General features: G+C 48.9%; 1 protein-coding gene across 9 annotated transcripts in view; it reads left to right on the top strand.

Moving 5' to 3' along the window:
• TOM1L2 (target of myb1 like 2 membrane trafficking protein) overlaps positions 1 to 23,942 on the top strand; it is a 109,847-nt gene that overhangs the window by 45,142 nt on the left and 40,763 nt on the right. For 7 of the 9 annotated variants that reach the window (XM_069481928.1, XM_069481926.1, XM_069481925.1 and 4 more), the window contains exons 2-4: positions 10,687 to 10,771; positions 17,938 to 18,016; positions 22,376 to 22,525. In XM_069481928.1, the coding sequence (XP_069338029.1) occupies positions 10,687 to 10,771; positions 17,938 to 18,016; positions 22,376 to 22,525 (314 nt within the window). The remainder of the gene's footprint in view (positions 1 to 10,686; positions 10,772 to 17,937; positions 18,017 to 22,375; positions 22,526 to 23,942) is intronic. The other 2 variants (XM_069481927.1, XM_069481924.1) reach the window with 1 other exon arrangement.

Below are 23,942 nucleotides of genomic sequence, written 5' to 3'. Positions count from 1 at the left end.
TGGATCCTGGGCAGAAAAAGGACATTGGTGGAAAATTGAAGAAATCCAAATAATGCCTGGGGTGCGGTTAATAGTACTGCACTGATGTTAATTTTTTAGTTTTGACCAATGTACAGTGGTTATATAAGATGTTACAGTTAGAGGAAACTAGAGAAGGGTGAATGGGAACTCTCTGTACTACCTTTGGAACTTTTCAGCAAATCTAAAATTATTCCGCAATAAAAAGTTTATTAATAAAATAAGAAGAAGGGAATAAAGTGAGGCTCCATCTAATTGAACTTGACCCTTTCACCAGCATTCTCTTTTATACTTTTTTTTTTTTTTTTTCCTTACTCGGGTGCTTCTTGGTTCTTTTAGCCTAAGGTCTTCAGCCTTCACCTGCAAAATCAAGAGGGTGGGCTGCATCCAAACTTCTGGAGCAGTGTGTTTTAGAGGCCAGAGTCTTCTTTGCCCCCACCACCCTCTATTTGGGGACAAGTTGAGGTCCAAGGCCAGGTCTACCTGGGTTGTGGGGTGGGCAGTACTGCCACCTCCTAGCTGCACAGTGTTGGGCTAATCCCTTCTCAGGCTTCCTTTTCTTCACCTATTAGAAAGAAATGGCCTTCCTGGAGCGGGGACATAAGGGTTAAATGCGGTAATATGTGTAAAGAACCTGGCCCAAACTGAATAAATTTGAGTTTTCATTCTCCCTTCTGTTTCTACATTTTTTGTGTGTGAAAGGAGTAAGCGCTATTTCCCTGAAGACTTGAGACCAGTGGTTCAGTGGTAGCTTAGAGGGCAGGAAGCTCCGTGGGGAGCTAGGAGCAGCACCGTGCCTCCCCTCCCGACATGCCCCGCTTCCTGGGACCCAGGAAATGTGGGAATCTTTTTACTAGATGGTCTCTAAGACCTCTTGGAGTTTTAACATTTGGATTCTTAAGGAAATTGTGTTGTGGCTGCTCCTTCACCCTGCAGGTGGGCCAGCCAAGTTTGGGGGCTTCCTTCTGGAAGGAGAGCCCCTTGTGGCTTCTGGGCATGCAACTCTCCTGGCTCAGAAACCCAGAAACCTGAAAGGCTGGAGAGCTCCCAGGGCGTTGGATCTGGTGGGCATAGCTTGTGGATGGCCATTTACCTGTAGGTGGCAGTGGTGACACAGGAATGCAAAGGGACGAGGCACAGAGGGGAGGGTGCTGGCAGAGCCCCTTTCAGAAGAGCTGTAATAACGATAGAAGAGTGAGGAAAGGTCCTCTTTCTTAAAGGCTCCGTTGGGTGTTTTCTGTGTTGGTTTCCTCTCAGGGCAGCTGTGTGAGAGCGTGCTATTACTGCAGCACGTTCCAGCAGTCCGAAAGGCTTGGGACGGCCAGGTTATTGCCCTGGGGTCACACAGTAATTGGCAGAACTTGGACTCACCAAATCTGAGTTCATACCCCCTGCTTATAGCCTCCGCTGTGATGCACTTTTCTCCTGCTTCTAAATGCCAAGGGAGAAGCAGGGGCAGTTGGGATTCCAGCTCTAATCTCACCAAACTGCCCAGTGCCTGTCACCCAGGGGCCTCCAAAGGATTTACAGTCATCATTTTACTTCTAAAGGGCCCTCATCAGCACAAGGTCAGGTCTTCTTGAACACATGAAGATGTCCTGCCTCCAGGCAGTTTCAGGTTTACGTAGGGGGCCAATAATGTACTTATGGCTCATTAAGGCAGTAAGGTTTGCAGAACCTCTCAGAACAACATTAGACTTGTTTTAAAAGCTCAGCCCTTGTGTGGACTGTAGTGTCAGGTGCTGGAGCCCATCAGAGGGCATCTCTTGGGCGTGGTAGCATCGGCAGCTCTGGAGAGGATGTCGGATGAGAGTTAAGCACAGGCGACTAGGCTAGAGTGAAGTTTCCAGACCAGAGAAGTCCGAGGGGACTTCCTCAGAGCTCGCAAAGTCCTCTGGACCCTGCTATGGTTCCTGCTTTCAACCTCCAGCAGATACCCTGCCTTTCTGTGGAATGAGGACTCAAATAGATTTTCTCTTCAGTTTTGTTTGCTCACAGTGTATGATTAAGTTTTGTAAGCATGTGTGTGTGTGTGGGGGGGGGGGGGGGGTGTGTGTGTGTGTGTGTGTGTAGGCCCAAGGATGTCAGCTTTCACTACTCCTAGTCAACACAGTATAGGAAATTCTAGCTGGAGCAATTAGGGAAGAAAAAGAAAAGACATTCAAATGGGAAAGGAAGAAGTAAAATTATTGCTGTTTATGGATGATCTGACTTTATATGTAGAAAAACCTTTAAAATGCCACAAAAAAAAAAAAAACTAGAGCCAATAAATAAATTCAGCAAAGCTTCAAGATATAAAATCAACACTCAAAAATCAGTTGTGTTTCTATACTTTAATGATGAACTATCTGAAAAGGAAATTAAGAAAATTCCATTTATAAGAGCATCAGAAAGAATAAAATACTTAGGAATTAACCAAGGTGATAAAAAAACTTGTGCCCTGAAAACTATAAAGCATTGCTGAAGGAAGTTAAAGAAGAAATACGTAAATGGAAGATATGCTATGTTCATGGATGGGAAGACAATATTTTTAAGATGACAATACTACACAAAGTGATCTATAGATGCAATGCAATTCCAATCAAAATCCCAATGACATTTTTGCAGAAATAGAAAAATTTATCCTAAAACTCACATGAAATCTCAAGGGACCCTAAATAGCCAAAACAACCTTGAAAAAGAACAAAGTCAGACGACTCACACTTCCTGATTTCCAACCTTACCACAAAACTGCAGTAATCAAAATAGTGTGGTACTGACATAAGGACAGACATATGGACCAATGGAATAAAATAGAGAGCCCAGAAATAAACTCTCCCATGTATGGTCAATTGATTTCAACAAGGGTGACAGCATACTCTTTTCATTTAGAGGGGAAAGAACAATCTTTTTGTGAAAGGTCCATTAATTCCAAATGGACCAAACACTTAAACATAAAAGCAAAAACTATAAAAATTGGGCCAGGCGTGGTGGCTCACGCCTGTAATCCTAGCACTCTGGGAGGCCGAGGCGGGTGGATCGTTTGAGCTCAGGAGTTCAAGACCAGCCTGAACAAAAGTGAGACCCCCGTCTCTACTAAAAATAGAAAGAAATTATATGGACAACTAAAAATATATATAGAAAAAATTAGCCAGACATGGTGGCACATGCCTGTAGTCCCAGCTACTCGGGAGGCTGAGGCAGGAGGATCGTTTGAGCCCAGGAGTTTGAGGTTGCTGTGACCGAGGCTGATGCCACGGCACTCTAGCCTGGGCAACAGAGTGAGACTCTGTCTCAAAAAAAAATAATAATAATAATAATAAAACTATAAAAATCTTAGAAGAAAACAAGAGAAAACCTTTTTGACATTAGATTTAGCAATGATTTCTTGTCTATGACACCAAAAGTATAGGCAAGAAAAGAAAAAACAGATAAATAGGATTTAATAAAAAATTTTGTGCATTAAAGGACACTATCAAGAGAGTAAGACCAGGCATGGGGCTCACTTCTGTAATCCCAGCACTTTGGGAGGCCAAGGTGAGAGGATTGCTTGAGGCCAGTCTGGGCAATATAGGGAGACCCAGCCTCTACAAAAAATAAAAAGTTAGGCACATGTGTTGGCATGTACCTATATTCCTACCTACTAGGGATGCTGAGGCAGGAGGATTGCTTGAGCCTAGGAGTTCAAGGCTACAGTAAGCTAAGATCAAGCCACTGCACTTCAGCCTGGGTGATAGATTAAGACCCTATCTCTAATAAAGGAGAGACAGAGAGAGAAAAGATAACTACGTAATAGAAGAAAATATTTACAAAACAGATAGCTGATAAGTGGTTAGTATCCAGAATATGTGAAGAACTCCTACAACTCAACAACAAAAAAAACTACTCAATTAAAAAATGGGCAAAGGACTTGAGCGTTTTTCGAAAGAAGATATACAAATAGGCAATGAGCATGTGAAAAGATGCATAAGCTCACTAGTCATTAGGAAAATGCACCCAAAAAACCACAGTGAGCCACCACTGCACACCTAGTAGGCCAGGATCACATAATTGGATACTGGTACCAATATCTGGTCTCTGGTCTGTCTCTAAAGCCTGGGCATTTGCGTGATATTGCTCCACCTGCGAGCAGAGCCTGCGTGCAGATCTGCAATTGATATCTTAGATGAATTCTGAAACTGCCCCATCCTAATTCTCAATGCATGAGAGGGATACCATCACTACCATTTTAACAAAAGCTTAATACAACCCACACTTGTGCTGATACTCAGAGAATAAGATAGATGACCTCGTGCAAGCTGGAAGTGTCCTTGTTTTACTAGATGCAGCTATGCAGAAGAGACACTTGCTTTTTATATAACATACTAGAACTCACACATCCAAACAAAAGCTATACTTACAAGCGATGACAGCACACTCCAAAAATATAGCTATTGCTCAAAACATTTGTGCAACAGCCTTCAGTCTGCGTTAAAAAGCCTCATTGTTTTATTTATTGCTTTTTTTTTTTTTTCCAAAAAAGATATATCCCCAGCTTTTTCAACCTCTTTATTTGTCACACTTGGCACCTAAAGACTTCTGACCACCCTGAAAAAGCAAACCCACCCACACATGGTGCCAGGCTGGCAGGTATAGAGGCAGGATTTGCAACTTGCCTGCAAGGTGAGGGAAGTGCACGTGGAGAGGGAGGGAAAGGGATGAGAACTCAGGTCAGCAGTGGTTGAGCCAGCGTCACACTGCCGCCTCCCCACCCATTTCATGCACGTGGAAAATAGTCCAAGTCACAAAGCCAGTATACCTGGGCCTGTAAGGGAAATCAGAGCCAGCCAGGGGAGGGCAGCCAGGACTGGGAAGGGTAGGTAGGGGCGGTGGCAGGCACCAGGAAGAGTGGCTCAAAGCACCAGTTTAGCCTAGAGAGGAAAAGACTGAGGGCAGAGGCTCCAGGAAGGCTGGGGGTGAGGGTGGGCACAAAGCAGTCACTGGGACAGCAGTGTGCCTCGGTGCCTGAAGGCTTCACCCAGAGACAGGATGGGCCTGGGTGTGGGGACCAGGGCAATGAAATGATCTGCCTCCAGCCCCTGCTTTTCCTGCGGCTGGCTCTGAACACCCCTCCCCTTTCAGGTGTCTACTCCCAGAACAGTGACTCACTGCCTGGGTCACACACAGTAGGGGCGTGTTTGTGGCCATAAATGCAGCAGCCTCAAGAGGAGACTCATCCTGAAGGAAGGGCTCTGCTTGCAGGCCTGGGCTTGCTACCCTTCCGAGCCAGCAAGCGGAGAGGCCGGCTAGTCACCTGTCCCCTTCACAGAACTCGCTGTGCACAGGCTCTCATGGGGAAGAAAGTGCCGAGATCGAACTTTGCTAGGGCCACAAAGGGACACAGTCTTGGGAGGCTTAACAGAGGAAATATTAAATCAATGAAACCTCATTTCCAAGTTCGGTTTAGCAGCAGAATCCATTAACCTTATATTCACCCTCTCCCTTCCTCTCACACTGGGAGGGGTTCAAAGGCATGATGACTTATCCTCAGGGTCAGTGCGTTCTATTCAATTACTGGGATTCTGAGTTTTCAAGTTGAAAGATATATACTCATTTTGATTATAAAGAACCAACTCAAAAAGAGCACTTCTTTCTTTTCATTTTGCTGGAAATGCCACATAGACACAACCGTGGGTATTTGGCTCTGCTGAAACAGAGGAGGGAAGTCAGGCTGACAGAGGAGCTCAAATCAGTTCTTATTTTTCTCTTCATAAAAGAATTCCCAGCAAATCAGGAACAAAGTTGGATCTGATTGCCCCTGGAACTGAGGCCACTCAATGTGAGTTCCCTCACGCAGTCCTGTCCCCAGGCCAGACGAAAGCATAGTTCAATCTCATTTCTTTTGTCACACAAATTGTCAAAAGCTAAAATAAAACCTGGTGCAACAGCAGAAACACAATGCTCCAGGGAGTAATGGGGCAAGTCATTCCCACAAGCCAGCCCTGGGGACGGATAAAGATCAAAGCACCGGTGACCCCAACGTTGCAAAGTGCTGACCTCTCTGGTGAGAACGGCCAGGGGCTAGCCTGGGCTAGCTGGACAGGACAGGGCAGGGCAGGCCTGAGCTGGGCAGTCAGATACAGCTCCCAGTAAACCTGCCGTGCAAGAGCAGCAGCATCCTGATGCTGTTGCCATGGCATTTCCTCCATTCAGAAAAGGCTGCCTCTCGCCTGGCATAGGACCCAGGCCAGAAGGCCCTGCAGCCTTGCCCCTGACAGCCGGGCAGCACTCTCTGAGCGTGGTTTTTCTGTCCACCCACCCTCCCATTTGGTCTGAAACCTAAGGCAGTCCTGTTTGGAGGAGCCTCACAACCCAGCGGCTTGGCTCTTTGGCTGCTGCTTCTACACTTTGAAGTTAAATATAGTGACTTCAGAGGCAGAGAACACCAGAAGGCAAAAGAGGGCTTGTTTTAGCATTTTGCATTCAGCAACATCCTCTTGGTGAGAATGGAGAAGAAAACAGCCAACTTATCTACCTCCCCAACATTCAAGAGTGTGGGTAGGAGCCCAGAGGGGCCGGCCCAGAGGAACAGCATTCAGGGGCACTCCGTGCCAGCTGTGGGCGGAGAAGGAGAAGGGCTTTGGATGGGTAGGAAGCTCGTCGGATATGTGCCCCAATAATATGAAATGAACCTTCTGGATTTCTATATGCTGTGAGGCAGACTGGCATCTACAAACCAGGCGGGAAGAAAAATCAATCCCAAAATTCTGCACAGAACCATTATTCCCTATTGCTTCAGAATCTAACGTGCTTTGTGAATATTAATTGCTGATGCTCCCTCTTCCACTGGAGGGACAAGAGAGTGGATTCTAAGTCCTCATCCCTACTTCATACGTTGACAGCTGCCCCCACTGCCTCCTCACCCCTCTTAAAGGGAAGATAACAGGGCCGGAAGAGGGTACAGAAAATCCCATCTGACCAGACTATTCTGAGAAAGCTCTTTCTGTAACTTTAAGGCAAAGTATATCCACAAGGTCCCAGTGCCATTTACTTGAGATTGACAAAGGCCTGAGATGTGCCAGGCACCATCCTTGGAGCTGAGGAGAGGGAGACGGCTAAGACCCTGTCATTAACAATGTGGCCATTACGATGGGAGAAGCAGACAGGCACCAGTCGTGTTACAGTCCGGCTTGAACTGTGACAGAGGACAGCCACAGCACTCTGGGCGCTTTGGTGCTTATAGCCCGTTGCCAAAGAGCTGTGGAGGAAATTAGTGGCACCCCACTGCGCTGTGACAGACATCATACCTCTTTAAGCAGAGCATGCAGGACAATGGGACAAGCCGGAGAGAACCAGCCAGGCACTGTGTGAACTCCCAGCGAAACCTCTTGTCTCTGACTCTCACTCGCCAGCTAGAAGACGGCACTGGGGGAGGGTGTGAACTGGAGAAAAGCGATTCCCAGCCTTGGCTACATACTAGAATCACCTAGGTAGCTTTCTAAAAATATTAATGCCTGGGTCCCACCCTGTACCATTCAAATCAGAACCTCTGGGGCATGAGACTAAGGTATTGGTATGTTCTGGAAGCTCCCAGGTGGTTCTCATGTGCAGGGAGGGCTGAGAACCCCTAACATAGAGGAAGGAATGTTAACATGGTCATTCATCTGACATAAATGTATTGCGCAGCTACAAAGTGCTGGACACTGGGGACACAGTGGAAGACAAGATGGGCCTAGTCCCTGTCCTCGTGGAGCTCACAGCCCAGAAGGGCAGGGGGCCAAGTGGCCCTGGTTCTTGTCCTGGCTCTGCCACTGACAATCCTGAGCTCTTGGACCTTTCCCTTTTCTTCTCCAGGCCCCGGGTTTCCTGTCCAATGAGGCTTCGGGCCCGATCTGCGATCCCCATCCTGCTACTCCCCACACCCGACAATCTGTTGGCTTATATATAATTTTTCTTTCTTTTTTGGTGATCTTTCTTTATTGGGGTAAAATACGTGCATTAAAATTTACTGTTTTAACCATTTTTAAGTGTACAATTTGGTGTCATTAAGTAAATTCATACTGTTGTGCAACCATCACCACCCTCCATCTCCAGAATTCTTTCATTTTCCCCAAACTAAAACTCTGTACCTATTAATCACTAACTCCCCTTCCCCCTCCCCCCGGCCTCTGGCAACCACCATTCTACTTTCTGTCTCTATGCATTTGACTACTCTAGGAACCTCGTACAAATAGAATCATGCAGTATTCGTCCTTTTGTGACTGGCTTATTTCATTTAGTATAAGGTCCTCAAGGTTCAGCCATGTTGTGGCATGTGATAGGATTTCCTTCCTTTTTAAGGCTGAGTAATATGCCATTGTGTGGACAGACCACATTTTGCTTATTCATTCATCAGTTGATGGACACTTGGGTTGTTTCTACCCCTTGGCTATTGTGAATAACGCTGCTATGAATATGGGTGTATAAATATCTCCTCAAGACCCTGCTTTCAGTTCTTTTGGTTATATACTCAGAAGTGGAATTGCTGAATCTTATGGTAATTCTATGTTTAATTTTTTTAGAAACCACTGTACTGTTTTCCATAGCAGCTGCACCGTTTTACATTCCCATCAATAGTGCACAAGGGTTCCAATTTGTTCACACTCTCACCAACACTTGTTTTCTGGGGCTTTTTTGATAGTAGCCTTCCTAATGACAGTGAGGCGATATCTCCTTGTGGTTTTGATTTGCACTTCCCTAATGCTTAGTGATGTTGAACATCTTTTCACATACTTCTTGGCCATTTATATACCTTCTTTGGAGAAATGTCTGTTCAAGTCCTTTCCCCATATATTAATCACATAGTTTTTTTTTTTTTTTTTTTTTTTTTGAGGCAGAGTCTCACTTTGTTGCCCAGGCTAGACTGAGTGCCGTGGTGTCAGCCTAGCTCACAGCAACCTCAAACTCCTGAGCTCAAGGGATCCTCCTGTCTCAGCCTCCCGAGTAGCTGGGACTACAGGCATGCACCACCATGCCCGGCTAATTTTTTCTATATATATTTTTAGCTGTCCATATAATTTCTTTCTATTTTTAGTAGAGATGAGGTCTCGCTCTTGCTCAGGCTGGTCTTGAACTCCTGAGCTCAAATGATCCGCCCACCTCGGCCTCCCAGAGTGCTAGGATTTACAGGCGTGAGCCACCGCGCCTGGCCAGATAGTTTTGTTTTTTTGTTGTTGAGGTATAGGAGTCCTATACATATTCTAGGTGTTAACCCCTTATCATATATATGATTTGTAAATATTTTCTTCCATTCTTCAGGTTGCCTTTTTAATCTGTCAATTATGTCCTTTGATGCACAGAAGTTTTAATTTTGTTGTAGTTAAAAATTTCTCTTTTGTTGCCTGTATTTTTGGTGTTACAACCGTGATATCATTGCCACATCCAATGTCGTGAAGCTTTCCCCCTATGGAATGAGGAAGCTCCTGGGGTTCCTGGGCTTTCTCCCTAAAACATTCTGCAGTTTTATAGTTTTAGCTCTTACATTTATATCTTTGATCCATTTGGAGTTAATTTTTTTTTTCTTACGCCCTGGAGTTAATTTTTATATATAGTGTAAGACAAAAGGGTTTTTATATGGCGTAAGACAAAGGTTCAACTTCATTCTTTAGCACATGGAGACCCAATTTTCCTAGGACAGTTTGTTGAAAACGCTGTTCTTTCCCCATTGAATGGTCAGAGATCATTTTGTGGATGAAATAAAATAATGCACATGAAGCACCCAACACATGCCTGCAGTGGCTAGAGAAATGATGCTCCCTTCTTCCTTCCCCTTATCTGAAATGTAGTTTTTAACTACTGAAGTTGATTTTTAATAATTGTAATAGCAGATACCTACATAGTGCTTACTGTGTTCCAAGCTTTATCCTAAGTGTTTTATGTAGGCCCGGCACGGTGGCTCACGCCTGTAATCTTAGCAATCTAGGAGGCCAAAGTGGGAGGATCGCTTGAAATCAGGAGTTCAATACCAGCCTGAGCAAGAGTGAGACCCTGTCTCTACTAAAAATAGAAAAAATTAACTGGGCAACTAAAATAGAAACAAAAAATAAGCCAGATGTGGTGGCGAGTGCCTGTAGTCCCAGCTATCGGGAGGCTGAGGCAGGAGGATCGCTTGAGCCCAGGAGTTTGAGGTTGCTGTGAGCTAGGCTGATGCCACAGCACTTACTCTAGCTCAGGCAACAAAGCAAGACTCTGTCTCAAAAGGAAAAAAAAAATGTGTTTTACGTATGTTAACCCATTTAATTTTCATAACAACTCTATGGGCAGGTACTATTGTTTTCACTAGCTTTGGCACCTAGAGACTAAGTGATTTGCCCAAGGTCACACAACTGGTAAGGGGCGGAGCCTGTGCTTGAACCTGGGTAGTTTGTCTTCAGAATCTGTGGGCTCATAAAGTGAACTTCCTTGTGATTTGAGTGATTTTTGATGGCTTAAGCCTATCATAAGCTTTTCAGTCTGGAGTTTGGTGAATGAAGGACCACGTTATGACACCAGCCCTCAACCTCACATCTCTCTCTGAGTGTTTCCCTGTGAAAGCAGCACCCTCACAATGACTCTGTTGGCTCAGCCCGTCGGCTTGGGAAGAGAATGTGGTGGTGCCAGTCTCTTCCCATGTCCTGCCAGGGCCCCTTGTTCCAGGAGAAATGTAAACCAGTTTTCTCTCTGATTCCACAGAAAAGGCAACAGATGGCTCCCTGCAAAGTGAAGACTGGACATTGAACATGGAGATCTGTGACATCATCAATGAGACGGAGGAAGGGTACGTGTGTCCCTCCTGGGAAGCCTCTCTCGGCTTTTGGGGGTCACTCAAAGCCTGCCAGGGCCCAAGGGTGGTGGGTTTTATGATTTATTCTATTTTTAGTCTGTTTGCTTTGGCATTTAATAAGCTGACACTCTTAATTATCTGTCCTTTCCTATCCATCCCTCCCCCTACTTCCCCTGTGGCAGTGCTCAGGGTAGAGCGGTGACACCTCCTTTAATCACCTGCTTTTAATCACAAGTGGAAATGAAGCTACTTGCTTACTTGGTTCCCAGTGGCCATCAGTCTCTGCAGCCAGACTATCACCTCTTCCTGTCCCTCCTCCTGGCCCCTCTCTCTCCTTCACACGTGTGGCTGTCTCTGCCCTGGTTTCTGGAGGAGAGCCCCAGGAGTCAGAGCGCCACAGTGTCCATGGAGGGAGGCCCCGGGCATGGATCAGGTGAGGCAGGGAGTGAGAAAGTGGCCTGTGTGACACAGAGCAGCTCCTGGCATGAGGTGACTTAACCCACAAGTTGTCCCTCTTGCTTTCCTACACCACTGGATCTGTTGTTGTTGTTTCCTGTATCCTCTCCTTCCACTTTCTACACGCTAATTGCGCTTCTTCCAAATTGGTCTATATTTAGCCCTCAATCCACACCATAAACATTTACTTTACCATAGCCATGCCCTCTTAAACCATCTCCAGAGTGGCAGTGAGAGCGGCTGGGACTCAGGCAGCCCTGGGCTGGCATCTCGGCACTGTCCCTCTCTGGACTTGCCATGTGTGAACTGGGGACCAGCCTCTTAAATTTGGTCCTGCTTTCATTGAGCAAATATTTCATGAGTGACTACCTTGTGCCGTAAGACACAAGGGTAAGACAGACTCCTGCCCCTGGAGCGCGGAGGCAGGCCATAAACAGGACAGTTAAACAGGAGACCTGGTCAGATGGGGGCAAGACTGTGGGAGGAGATGGGAGAGAGAAGACTGGGAATTAGCTATTTTACTTAGAATGATCATGGAAAGTCTCACTGAGAAGGTGACATTGAACATAGACTTGAAGGAGATGAGGGAGTGAGGGGTGAGGATCATACAGGGAAGAATTGTCCAGGCTCCGGGAGCCGCAAGCACAGAAGTCCTGGGACAGAGGGTGTCTGGTGTGTCTGAGGAATAGCAAGGTGTCTGATGGGCCCAGAATGGGGGGATGGAGGAAGAGGGTGCCCGGAAATGAGGTTGATGACATGTTGGGAATCCGTGTGGGCTCCAAAGGGACTCTGGCTTTGACTTGAGGTGAGAGGGGAATGCATCGGAGGATTGAGCAGGAGTGGCTTGGTCTCATTTATGTTGGAAAGAGATCACTGTGTCTACTGTATTCAGAATGGCCTGGGTGGGTCAGGCCAAGGGTAGAAGCAGAAAACCCGGTGAGGAGGTTTCCACTGTGATCCTGGTGTGAGATGGTGGCCGACTTGCCTGGGGCGATGGGTGCGGAGGGCGTGAGAGTTGATGAGATTCTGAATGTGTGTAGAGGGTAGAGCCGATGGAGTTGGCCCATGTGGGACAGGAGCAGAGTCGAGGATAACTGCAAGGTTTGGGTGAACAGCCGTGGGCGGAGCCTCCATCTCCTGAGATGAAGCAGGCCGGGGAGCAGAGATCGGGAGTAGATCCGAGCTGCCAGCTGAGCTCCCAGGGGACATGCTGATGGGGGATGCACAGGTGACTGGAGTTGGGCAGTGGCCTGTGCTGGGTGGAAACGTGGGAGTCTTCAGTGAAAGATGGTATTCAATATATTTTTGCCAGCCAAAAGTAGGTGATCAGCTGGGTGCCTGGCATACATATATGACTCACAGATAACTGTTGGAGACTGCACATCTCTGGTACCATCGTCACCAGGCTCAGAATGGCCACCCTCCTTCAGACCCACCTGGGCTCCTCTCTTGCTCACATCTCCCTCAGACACCACGCATTCACTAGTTCATCCAGCTGTCCAGCCATTTACTGACCCCGCCGGTGAAGGGGTAGTGGCTCCAGGAGGCCACAGTGATTGTGCAGCCTGCCTTAGAGGCCTCACCTGGGGGGACGGGCCAGGGCTGTGGCTGAGGCGTGTGTCCGATGCCGCAGCCTCAAAGGCAGGCACATGTGTCTCCAGGAAGGGCTGGCTTTGTGCTGTGGCTTCAAAGATGGCAGGAGGAGGAGAAGTGTGCCCTGTAGCTAAGGGTGGCATGAAAAGGACCAACATGTTGAGGGATATGAGCGGTCTGCGGTGGACAGGGCAATGTGAAGGGGAGAAGGAGTGTCTAGAATTAGGCTGGAAAGGTCAAGGTCAGGTGCTTCATTCTCTGAGGTCTATGCTTTACCCTAGAGTTGGACATTTGCTTTGGCCCTTCCCTCAGTCCCTTCCTGCTGCAGAACTCAGCAAGTTACCCCCTTGCTAACGAGCCCTCGGGGCCTTCCAGGCCCTCAGGGTAAGAGCCCTCAGCCAGCCCTGCTGAGAAACCCTGGCCCTGCCGCTGCACTTTGGGTCCTTCAGTCCCCCAACCTTTCAGCTCCTTGAACTTTTCCACAGTCTTCTGCCCCGTTTGAAATTCTCCACAAATTTGAGCAATACACAAATATGTCAACAACTCCTATTTTCCAGTGAATTGTTCAAATGCTTCTATGGCTCGAGGTCAGGAAGCCCAGGAAGCCCAGGAGCTTCCTCATTCCAGAGGGTCTAAAGCCTTCTTTTTCAAATCCTCACTTCTCAGAAAGCCCGGTCACACACACCTTCTTCCTCAAGTGGCCCAAGCTCCTGTTCTTGTGTTTTTGAGTGAGAGCATCTCGGTGATTCCTGAGGATTTTCTGTCCTTGCCTCTGCTGTGAGATTCTGCCAAAATCTCTTCTGAGCTGGGCGTGGTGGCACACCCCTACAGTCCCAGCTACTCAGGAGGCTGAGGCAGGAGGATCTCTTGAGCCCAGGAGTTGGAGGCTGCAGTGTGCTATGATCATGCCACTGCCACTGTACTCCATCCTGGGCGACAGAGCGAGACCCTGTCTCTGAAAAAAACAAATCTCTTCCTGAGTGGGAGAAACCCCCACAAGTTGGGCTGATGTTAGGGCACCCCACTCATTCCCTCATGGCCTTCCCTGAAGGTCCTCTGTCCTGCTGTCCTACCTGTTCCCCTCACCTCCCTTACTAAGTACTTCCCATCATTCTTGGATCTCAGTTTGAACCTCATTTCCCTGACACCCTTCGCTCCAATTTGGACAAGTCCTCCATTATATGATTTCATAATACCCTGAATTATACTGATGCTCATCACAGTTTAAACTTAGGGGTCTGTGTGGTGTTTATTAGTGTCTGTCCTGCCCTGTAATCCCTATGAGACTGTGAGCTCCATGAGGGCAGGAGTTCCATCTGTTTTCCTCACCATTCTGTCCCTAGCATCTAGCACAGTGCACCCATGATTGGCTCTTGATAAATATTTGTTAAATAAGTGAATAAATGAATGAAGTCCCTAAGGCACTCACAGTGTGATGAGGGACGCAGGCATGTAAACATAATCAGAACACAGCGGGACATGTTCTCAGAGAGAGAGAGAGAGAGGGAGAGAGAAGCTGTATATAGCTAGAGAGAGACAAGCACAACACAGCAGCCAGCCTTGGGGCTGTTGGCAACCAAGGCTTCTTGGAGGAGGTGACACCAGACTGGAGTCTTACAGGATGCCAGGGCATCAGCCAGGTGAGGTAGGGATGACGGGGTGGGGATGGGGGAAGGTAGAGCCCCCAGGCTGAGGGCGGGTGAGCAGCGGATGTGCGGGAAGCATAGTAGAGTGGGATTGGCAGGATTGGGGGGCAGAGCCTGGAGCTGTTGCCTGGTCTGGAATCAGGTACCACTCATTTGTGCAACCCTGAGGGGTTACTTCATCTCCCTGTGTCTCAGTTTTCTCTTTTATAAAATGGGGTTACCAATAGTACCTATTTCATAGGGCTGTTATCAGGATTAAAAGAGTAAACACATATAAAGTATCTGGCTGTCTAAATAGATCTCCATATCCATGCTATGTATATATGGATTTGCTATTTCTCCTTTCAAGATTTCCATTGGCCGTGGCTTTTGTCATCATGTTTATTTGGGGTGTCAGTTGTCTGTCTGGTCCTTGGTGATGATCTCTGCGGGTTCCCTGCCCTTACCCCGTCTGCCGTCTCTGAGCACCTGCCATGTGCCAGGCCCTGGGCCCAGCCCTGGATTGCATCATCTCGTGCAGCCCCCTCAACGGCCCTACAAGGTGGAGACAGCCTGTTTTACTGTTGAGGAAACTACGGCCCAGAGTGGTTTGGTCATTGCCACAGGCCTTGCAGCACGACCTGGAAGGGCACACATGGGACGCAAGCCCAGGCTCGCCTGGCTCTGGCCACTGAAGCTCTGCCTGCATGTCTTGCATCGCTGCTTTACCAGCAGGACGCTGTGGTCCTGTGGGTGCAGATTGGTAAACTGCCCATAGGCCTCTCCCTGGGCTTTCCCTGCCAGCCTCAGGGCTGCTGACACATGAGGCCTTGTGTGGCAGTCCCTTGGTCATTAACCCGGAGTGGCTGGCTGAATAACCCACCTGGGAGTGTTTTAGACCCTGTTTACCAGGCCTCACCCCAGACCTACCTAATTAGGGCACAAGCATGTGGGTTTGAGAATTGTTCCCTAGGTGATTCCGATGCATGGCTCTGACGAGGCTCCGCTGACCTGGGTCGTGTTCCCGACTGTCTCTGGACCTTCCCCGGTTCACAGAGTCTTTGCCTGTGCTCCGGCCTCTAAGCTGGAGGGGCACAGGGAAGGACTCGGATGAACACAGTGGAGCAGGGTAATTGCGGAGGGTGTGTAGGCCCATGGAGGAGGAGCAGCCGTGTCCTCCTGGGGGTGACGAAGAGAAAGCTTCTTCTCACAAGAGATGAAGGACAAAGCGGTGTAAAGGTTGTGGCCAGAGGCATGACAAGCAGCTTGTCTGCAGTCCAGCGAAGAATTTTTGTAAGTATGGGGTCCAAGGAGACTTTGAGGAGCCTGAAGATGGCCCAGAGGCCAGGTCATGAGGGCCTGGGACTGCCCGAGGGGCCTGACCTTTCCCCTGAGAGCCACCAGGTATGGCGCCATGTCACACGGGCCCTCCCTTCTTCCTGCTCCACCGTGGCTCTTGGCGCGTACGTGCATCTCTCTCTTTTCCCGGTTTCCAACTCCACGCTGTCTAATCTGCTGCAGCTCCTTGAAACTTTGTGATTCCTCTGACACGACTTTGATCCTCCTCTCTGAAGCTTCTCCCCCGGGGAGAGAGATAAATATTGCTTTTGTGCTCACCCATCACTCTCGGCAGTACTTCCGTCCCGGAGCCTGGGGATGAATTTTCATTTTAAACCTCACCCAGGAGCCTGCTGTCTGATTTCCCACTCAGTGGCCCCGCTCGGGGAGAGGGTGCAGGTGCCCTGCCAGCCAGAAGGGACTGCGGCCCTCAGGGGCTGTTCCGGTTTTCCTGCTCTGTGAAGTTCAGGACAGGAAAGAGACCGGATTGAGAGGGATGGCAGCGATGGGTCAGGAACAACCGAGGTTTGGCAGAGCCTTGGGGAAAGGAAATCAGTCCGTGCTGCTGGCCAGTAGCCACTTTTCACTGGCTCTCAGGCCACAAACAGCCCGCAAAGCAGAGAGCTGGTTACGTTTCCTATTTGCAGAAATCAGCATCCCTGTTTGGAAACGGCAGCCATACTACTAGCACACTTGGCTGGGGCCCATTCCCCTGGAGAATGTCCCGTCCGCCCTTTGACCTAGGAGCCGAGAATTCCTGCAGGGCAGCCATGTTTCAAGCTGGGAATGGAAAATAGGTGATTCAGGGTGTTTTTAAAATTTCTTCCAGAAGTCTTGCTTGCCTTGCTCCTGTGACTTTCTCTCTGAATTAACACTGATTAGCACAGCTTCCACTCTTCCTTCCCCTGACTTCAAATGTGTGTGACCTTCACATATTAGGAAGGGCTCTTCCATTTGATAAATAGTCATAATATTTTAGAACTGTAGGAATAGGAGGTCCCTGACTTACAAACATTCAACCTAGGAAAGACTAAGATATATTGATACGCAGAGTAGTAGAAGGCTAGAGCCCACTTGTGATAACAGAGGGTTGGCCTGCAGCCGGACTGGGGTCTCCCCAGATCACAGGGTGGTGTGGCATCACAGGGCAGAGACTTCATGCCAGGGACTGCCAGGGACAGCTCTCAGTTCCACAACTTTGTTGAGTCTTAAGTTAGAATAAATTAAATAACATGTTAGACACAAGACCTACAAGTAATAGGCGTGCTTAGAGGGCTGGCTGGGGATCCTAAATCTCAGGTATAACAGTGATTGAAGGAAGAACTTATTCCAACTTGCGAATAATCAGTTTGTGAGCAAGCTTTGAACAGGGCCTATTTGTAACTGGGGCTGCCTATAATTCTGCAAGCTGCCCTCTGGGAATCTACATCAGATCTGTTACCTAAAAACACATGATTCATTGGGTTTTGAGGAGACTCACGTAAGCTTTCTCTGGGCAAAGGAGTTCCGTGGAATTCAGGAATAGCTGAACAGCCAGGCCTAAGCAAGGACCTAGCCACTCTCTTCTGTGTCTCTCTTGTGGTTTCTCTGGAAAAACTCTCTTCAATCTACCCACACACCAATGGGTTAGTTACTGTTTTTAATAAATAATACTTACATATGATAGAGAATTCAAAAGGCCCACAAAAAGGCAATCCAGTGAACCCCCTCCCCCGGCCCCTGCCACCTGGTTCCTTCCTCAGGGGCAGCCACAGTTACCAGGCTCCTTCCAAGATTTTGTTCCCTGCACGGGCACGTGTGCTGTGTATGTGTTTGCCGTCCTTTTAGAACTCAATAGCATGCCGTGTGCACTGTTCTGCAAAGGACTTTATGTACGTGTCTGTGAGTTTTGCCCATCTTGGTGCATAAGGAGTTTCTTTTTTCTTTTTTGCAGCTGCATAGTATTCTCTTGTGTGGATGAGCCATGATTTAATTTAACCTGTTTTGCATTGACGGACTTTCAGTTTGTTTCCAATCTTTTATGTTTATAAACATGCTGCAGCAGATAACCTTGTGTATAGCTAGGTCACACAAATGGGAGTGACTCTGTAGGACAGTGCCCCAGAGTGGGATTTGCAAGGATCTTAACACGTCTGACCTTTTCTCCAGGCCAAAGGATGCCATCCGAGCCCTGAAGAAGCGGCTCAATGGGAACCGGAACTACAGAGAAGTGATGCTGGCCTTAACAGTGAGTGTTGCCCCTGGGCGAGGGAAAGCATCTGGGGAGCTCTCTGCTCCCCGCCTTGCCCCTCACAGGGCCTTCCCGCTTCCCCCTTGGCACGGCCTCCGAATGGCTTGCTGCCTGGCTGGTGAAGTTGGGTTCCTGCCCTCCTCTGAAACAGGGTGGGCTTCAGTTTGGTAAATATTTGCCCGCAGAAGATAAGGCACGGACAGCCCTGTCAGGTACAGAAACCCACGGCAAAGGAGCCAAGGCCTGGGGATGGGTCACCTTTCTGCCACCAGCCTGATCTGAGACTGGGGCCAACTGCTTCTCTGGGTGTCAGTTTCCTCTTTATGAGTGTTAACTTTTACCTATTGAGTACCTGCCTGGGACTGTGCTCAGCTTTTCAGATGTTAATGCAGACGTTTCAAATCACCTCCCACCAAAATAGGTTTTGTCCTCCCCTCATACAAATGAGGAAACTGAGGCTCAGAGAGCCCTCACAGCCAGTAAGCTGCCGAGCTATGGATTGCCATCATGAGATGGTCCTTTGTATGGGGTACAAACTGCAAGCAGCTGCAAAGCCTCTTGAAAAAGTCAGCCAAGTGACTCCTTTTAGTAAGGAACAGACTGGAGTTTTGCCCTTCCTTAAGATGTCAGAGAATTAAAAGGGACAACTTCAGGTGTTATTTCTGTCTTGAAAGCTAACAGTGTTTCAGATGTGGCGAAATCTGGGCCACAGTGAATTCTTAAAATAGAAACCGTAACAGGTCAGCAGGTCGAGTTCTCTGTAGGTTTGAAATAGTGGGTTATTTATCCCAAACAGCCATAACATGTTTCCTTTTAAAGCAGAGAAACTGTTTGGATTTTTTGCCCAAGTAAAAACCAAAAACTTATTAATAGAGTTCTTTCTGCCAGGGAATTGGGATTTGAATAATAAAGGAGAAAAGACCAATTGAGAAATATGGAATTGAAAGCTCTTTATTATTTTTTTTCTCAGAATTTGAACCACAGCATTTGCTCAACCCAGAGTGATGCCCAGTATGAATTGTTTTCAGTAACTCAGATCTCCAGGGAATGAGCTGACACATCAGGGCATTTTCATGGTGTCTAAAGCTTCTCCCTTTATACGGCCATTGTCATGGTAACCATGTGGGATGGAAATCTGTCTAAAGTGGACTCTTTTTGCTTGCCTTCCTACAGCAGGGCACGATGGACATTACTCGACCTTTCCTGATGGTCAGGTCTTCGCTACAAATCCAGTCCTGCCTTTGGGAGGCTCATAAAACGGGCAGAGCTGTCACCCCTGCACCGAAGGCCCAGCCTGGCACACTTTGCCAGGGCTCGCGCAAAGAGCTTGTGAAGATTTATGGCCTCACTCACCCTGTTAGTTGCTCCCAGCCCACCTGTTTCTTGTGGCCCTTTCCTAACTTCCTGTCTGTACCCACCAAGATTGTTAATATTTACCCAAAATGAAAGTCAGTAGGAGGTCCTGAGGGGCTCTCTGCTTGTATCTTTTTGTCTGGACTTGAAATGTCCATTTCTGATTGCTTCGAGGCCCCTTTTGCTTATTCTGTGGGTTTTGGCTGTGTTCTAGAAAATTGCCACTGTGTTTCACACTCTACAACCCATAAGGACAGCTCTTCAGGGGCCTGTTTGGCAAGGTGGCCAGCCCAGGGAGGACCCCCTGTACCTCCTGCTCAGAGGGGCTTTGGGGCCGCATGCATCTCTGTCCGGGGCATTTCCAAGGCCAGGCTGGAATACACCGGCCTTGGGGGCTGCTGTCAGGAAAAGCTGAGGATTTGCTCCCTCCCTACCGCTGCCCTGAGAGTGGAGCAGAGCCCAGGCTGCCCTGCCCCTCAGCCCTGTGCCTCTTTTCCCGATTCTCTCTCCCACCCACTTGCGTGCCGCTGCCCTGCCCTTTCCTACCTCTCCTCATGGAATAAAGCATACTTCCTGCCACCTCCCTTGGCCCTCGCAGCTGACTGCCTGAGTTGGGAGGAGGGTTTTAGAGAACCCTAGGGAGATGAGTGCCTGTAAGCCCCTCGGCAGCAGGAAGATCCCCCTCTGGTTCATCTCTGCAGGCCCCACAGGTCATTGAGAGAGAGACAGTGCCAGTTATCTCATGGGCACCCAGAATCAGGCACAAGCAGAGGCTAAGAAAGGCAAGTGCCTCCTTCACTGAATAAAACTTACGGTTGCTTAAGGCTGTGAGGATGCTAAGCTTCAGGGTTTCCTTGGCAGGCCAAGCAGAACCCAGAGTGTCCCGTGGTGTAGGCAGCAGCGGGGCGGGGACGACTCCGGCTGGCCGTAGAGCTGCTGCAGGGGAGAGCCCCAGCTCCGGCCTCCTCGGTTAGGCTGCACAGCCTCTCCAAGCCTCGGCCTCCTCACCTCTAACGTGGGACAGTACCCACCTTACAGGGTTCTTTCAAGGGCCAAATGAGGGAACAAGGAATCTAGCACATGCTACCTGTCGCCTGAGGAACTCTCAGCTGCTGTGACTTGGAGGAGAGCTGTGAGGGCGGGATGGCTCTGTGGCCCCAAGGTGAACAAGGAGACCAGGGCTCCAGCGGAGGCTGAGCGGGCTCCCATCTGCTCTGGCACTGGCTGACAGTGTGGACCTAGACCGGTGTCTTTACCTTTTAACTCTAAAAAGTGGGATGATGAAGTCCACCTAAGGAGAAGCACTTATCACTAGTTGTGAGAACGCAGTGAAATTACGTGTCACTTGGGAGCGTCTCTCACAGCGCCTGGCGTGTTGCTGGCATCCAGTCAGTCGTAGTCACGGATCTTTCTTACAGCTGCGCTTTGTCAAGGCAGAGCCCGACTGTGTGACCCAGACCTGTGGAGTGGCTGCGTGAGTTAACCAGTGTCAGATCAGTTTGGACGAATGAGAGTGACAGAGGCAGTCAGAAATGTTCCCCGTTGCTGGTGACATCCTTTTTTTTTTTGAGACAGAGTCTCACTCTGTTGCCTGGGCGACAGTGCCGTGGCGTCAGCCTAGCTCACAGCAACCTCAAACTCCTGGGCTCAAGCGATCCTCCTGCCTCAGCCTCCCGAGTAGCTGACTACAGGCATGTGCCACCATGCCTGGCTAGTTTTTTCTATATATATTTTTAGCTGTCCATATAATTTTTTTCTATTTTTAATAGAGACGGGGTCTCGCTCTTGCTCAGACTGGTCTCGAACTCCTGAGCTCAAACGATCCACCCGCCTCGGCCTCCCAGAGTGCTAGGATTACAGGCATGAGCCACCGCACCCAACGTGGTGACATCCTTTGGAGGAGGTGTTCCCCAGCTAGTAGATGTGGCACTGGGGGGTGGTGTCGTCGGAAGGGCCAGGTAATGCTATGGGTTGGTTTATAGAGAGCTGGGAAGTTCAGAGAGCCGTGTCTGAGGCTGGAGACGCCCTGCTAGTTGGTACCTGTCAATTCCAAGGGGCCTTCCACTTGTCCTGTGGGAGAAGAAGCAGCTGTCCTTGACTCATGTGTAGCAGCTTTCTGAACAGTGATCATGGAATCATGGTCATCATTTATTGGCTCCCTACCCTATGAGGGTACTTTAAACATTTTCTCTCGCATCTTCCCAAGAATCTTGCAAGGGAGGACTCATTGTCCCTGCTTTACAGATGAGGCTCAGAGAAACCGTCCTGGGCCATTCAGGGAAAAAGCAGCAGAGCGGAGATTCAAGGCGAGATTCAAGCCTGTCTGGCTAGAACCCATGCGCTGAGCTTTTCTGAGCAGCTAAGGCCCACGTAACTTGTTTTCCTGGACAAAGGAGGAGCAGGCAGGGTCTGAATCAAACATGGACCTTAAAGCCACATGGTAACTGAGGCCCATTTGTCAAGGGTGGACTATCCTTTGTCATTGCCAATTTTAGCTGCAGAAGCAGGGCTGTGTGTGGGGTATGTGTGTATGTTTGCTTCCTCGCATACAAGGGCCAGTAACTCACTAGGCAATTCAAGCTGTCACAGCAGCCTCCTCTTGTGACAGAGCCTGTGTCCCATTGGCTAATGCCTTACACCCAGAGGCCCGAAGAGAGGAGTTAAAATGCTAATTTTCTGGGACCACTCAGTCATTTTGATCCCATTAAAATACTAGCATCCTTCTCATGCAAAACTGGTGCCTCAGTTACCAACTAATTGCCTGATTATTGAGCAGGGACAGGAGACTTCAATCAGCAAGGGGCTGCTGTCATCCCCCGAGGAACGTCTGAATTAGAGTGTGGGAATGCATGTGCCATCTAGGTTTGGCTCTGGAGGAGACATGTCAGAAAGCTGATCTAGAAGCCAGACAGGGGGCGGTGGAAACTCAGCTGCCCTCCTCAGTCCCCTGTGTCTCCTCCAGCTCCCAAGGGGGTGACCTCTTGCCTTCCCTCCCCACATCAGGTGCTGGAGACATGTGTGAAGAACTGTGGCCACCGCTTCCACATCCTTGTGGCCAACCGAGATTTCATCGACAGTGTTCTGGTCAAAATCATCTCTCCCAAGAACAACCCTCCCACCATTGTACAGGACAAAGTGCTTGCTCTGATCCAGGTAGGTCTGCTTCCCTTGCCCACTTTGTTGGAGCAGAGTAAGATGAAGTCTGTTATTGATGAGTCTTCATGCTCTCCCACCATTTGGAGGAAAAAAATGGAGGCTTCTATGTTTAAATATTTGGTGCAAAATACTTATACTTATTTTTTTTTAATACTCATCCCGTTGGAATAAAACCCTAATTGGTGGTTCTCCAGCCAATTGACATATCCTCCGTGAAGCTTTCTGGGTGCCTGGCCATCTGCTGCCCATGTCCAACCTCAAGAGTAGGGGAATTAAACTCCACCTCTTGAAGAGAGGAGGGTCAAAGAATTTGTGGACATGTTGTAAAAACCATCACATGGAGGAGAGGGTGTAATGAGGAATGTCTAGGGCTGGGGGTGGAAGGAGCAGGCAGGATGCAGGGCCAGAAGGATGGTCAGAGGCTTGTGGCCATACATGCTGGGATTTGTGCTTGGTCCTAAAGGCAGTGGAAGCCATTGAAGGGTTCTGAGCCGGGGTATACACAAACCTGGATTTTAGACAGAGCACCTGGTGACAAGGTGAAGCACATAAGTCAAGAAGCACATCCAACTCGGGTGATTAGTGCTGTGGCAGAGGCAAGACTGAGGCCTGCAGGAGCCAAGAGGAGAGAGCAACCCAGGGGGTAGGCGTGGGCTCCAGCAAGGGCAAAGGGAGGCAGCCCGGCAGAGGCAGTGTGGTCAGGGTGGGCTCGGGGCTCTCCAGGTGCTGCTGGGATACGGGGCTGGAGTGGAGCAGGAGGCCCGAGCTGGAGTCCGTTGCCCCTGTCTGTTCTCTGTGCCTGAGTTCCCTCTGCCTGAAAAGTCCCTCCCCGGCTCTTGGAGCAGTTGCTCCTCTTCCTCATTCAGATGGCCTCCCCACCGATTTACCACACACATTCTCTCGCTCACAGCACTCTCCTTCAGGGTCTTCAAGCTCTCAGCTTCACTAACTTTTGTTTTGTCTGCCTCCCTCTTGGTTCCCTGAGAGTCCAGGGACATGGTTCCCAGGGTCTAGGGCAGTGGCATGTGTAGAGTGGGTTCATAGAAAGTACTTTTTAAAAATGAATGTATGAATGTAGTTCACCATAGCTCTGAGGAAGGGGAGGAGTGTGGGTGACAGCAGAGCCCGTCTCGTGCTCCCGGAGGGTTGTCCCTCGCCCCCTCCCCCAATCCTGCCCACCCGGCATCTTGTGCTGTCTCTCTCTCTCTCAGTCTCACACACACACACACACACACACACACACACGTGCACGGACACATGTTCCCCTCCCCCAACATCCCTTCCTCCTGGGGTTATACTCTCTGCCTCAACCCCCCAGGAATCAATGTCAGGAAAACAAATAGTGGCTGCTTCTCACAAAAGAGGGGGCACCCCAGCCTGAACCCCTTATGCAGAGACAGCTCTTGGCAGGCCC

Source organism: Eulemur rufifrons, chromosome 9, assembly GCF_041146395.1.
Source record: "Eulemur rufifrons isolate Redbay chromosome 9, OSU_ERuf_1, whole genome shotgun sequence".
NCBI lineage: Eukaryota > Metazoa > Chordata > Mammalia > Primates > Lemuridae > Eulemur > Eulemur rufifrons.
This window is presented reverse-complemented; position numbering and strand designations above follow the sequence as displayed.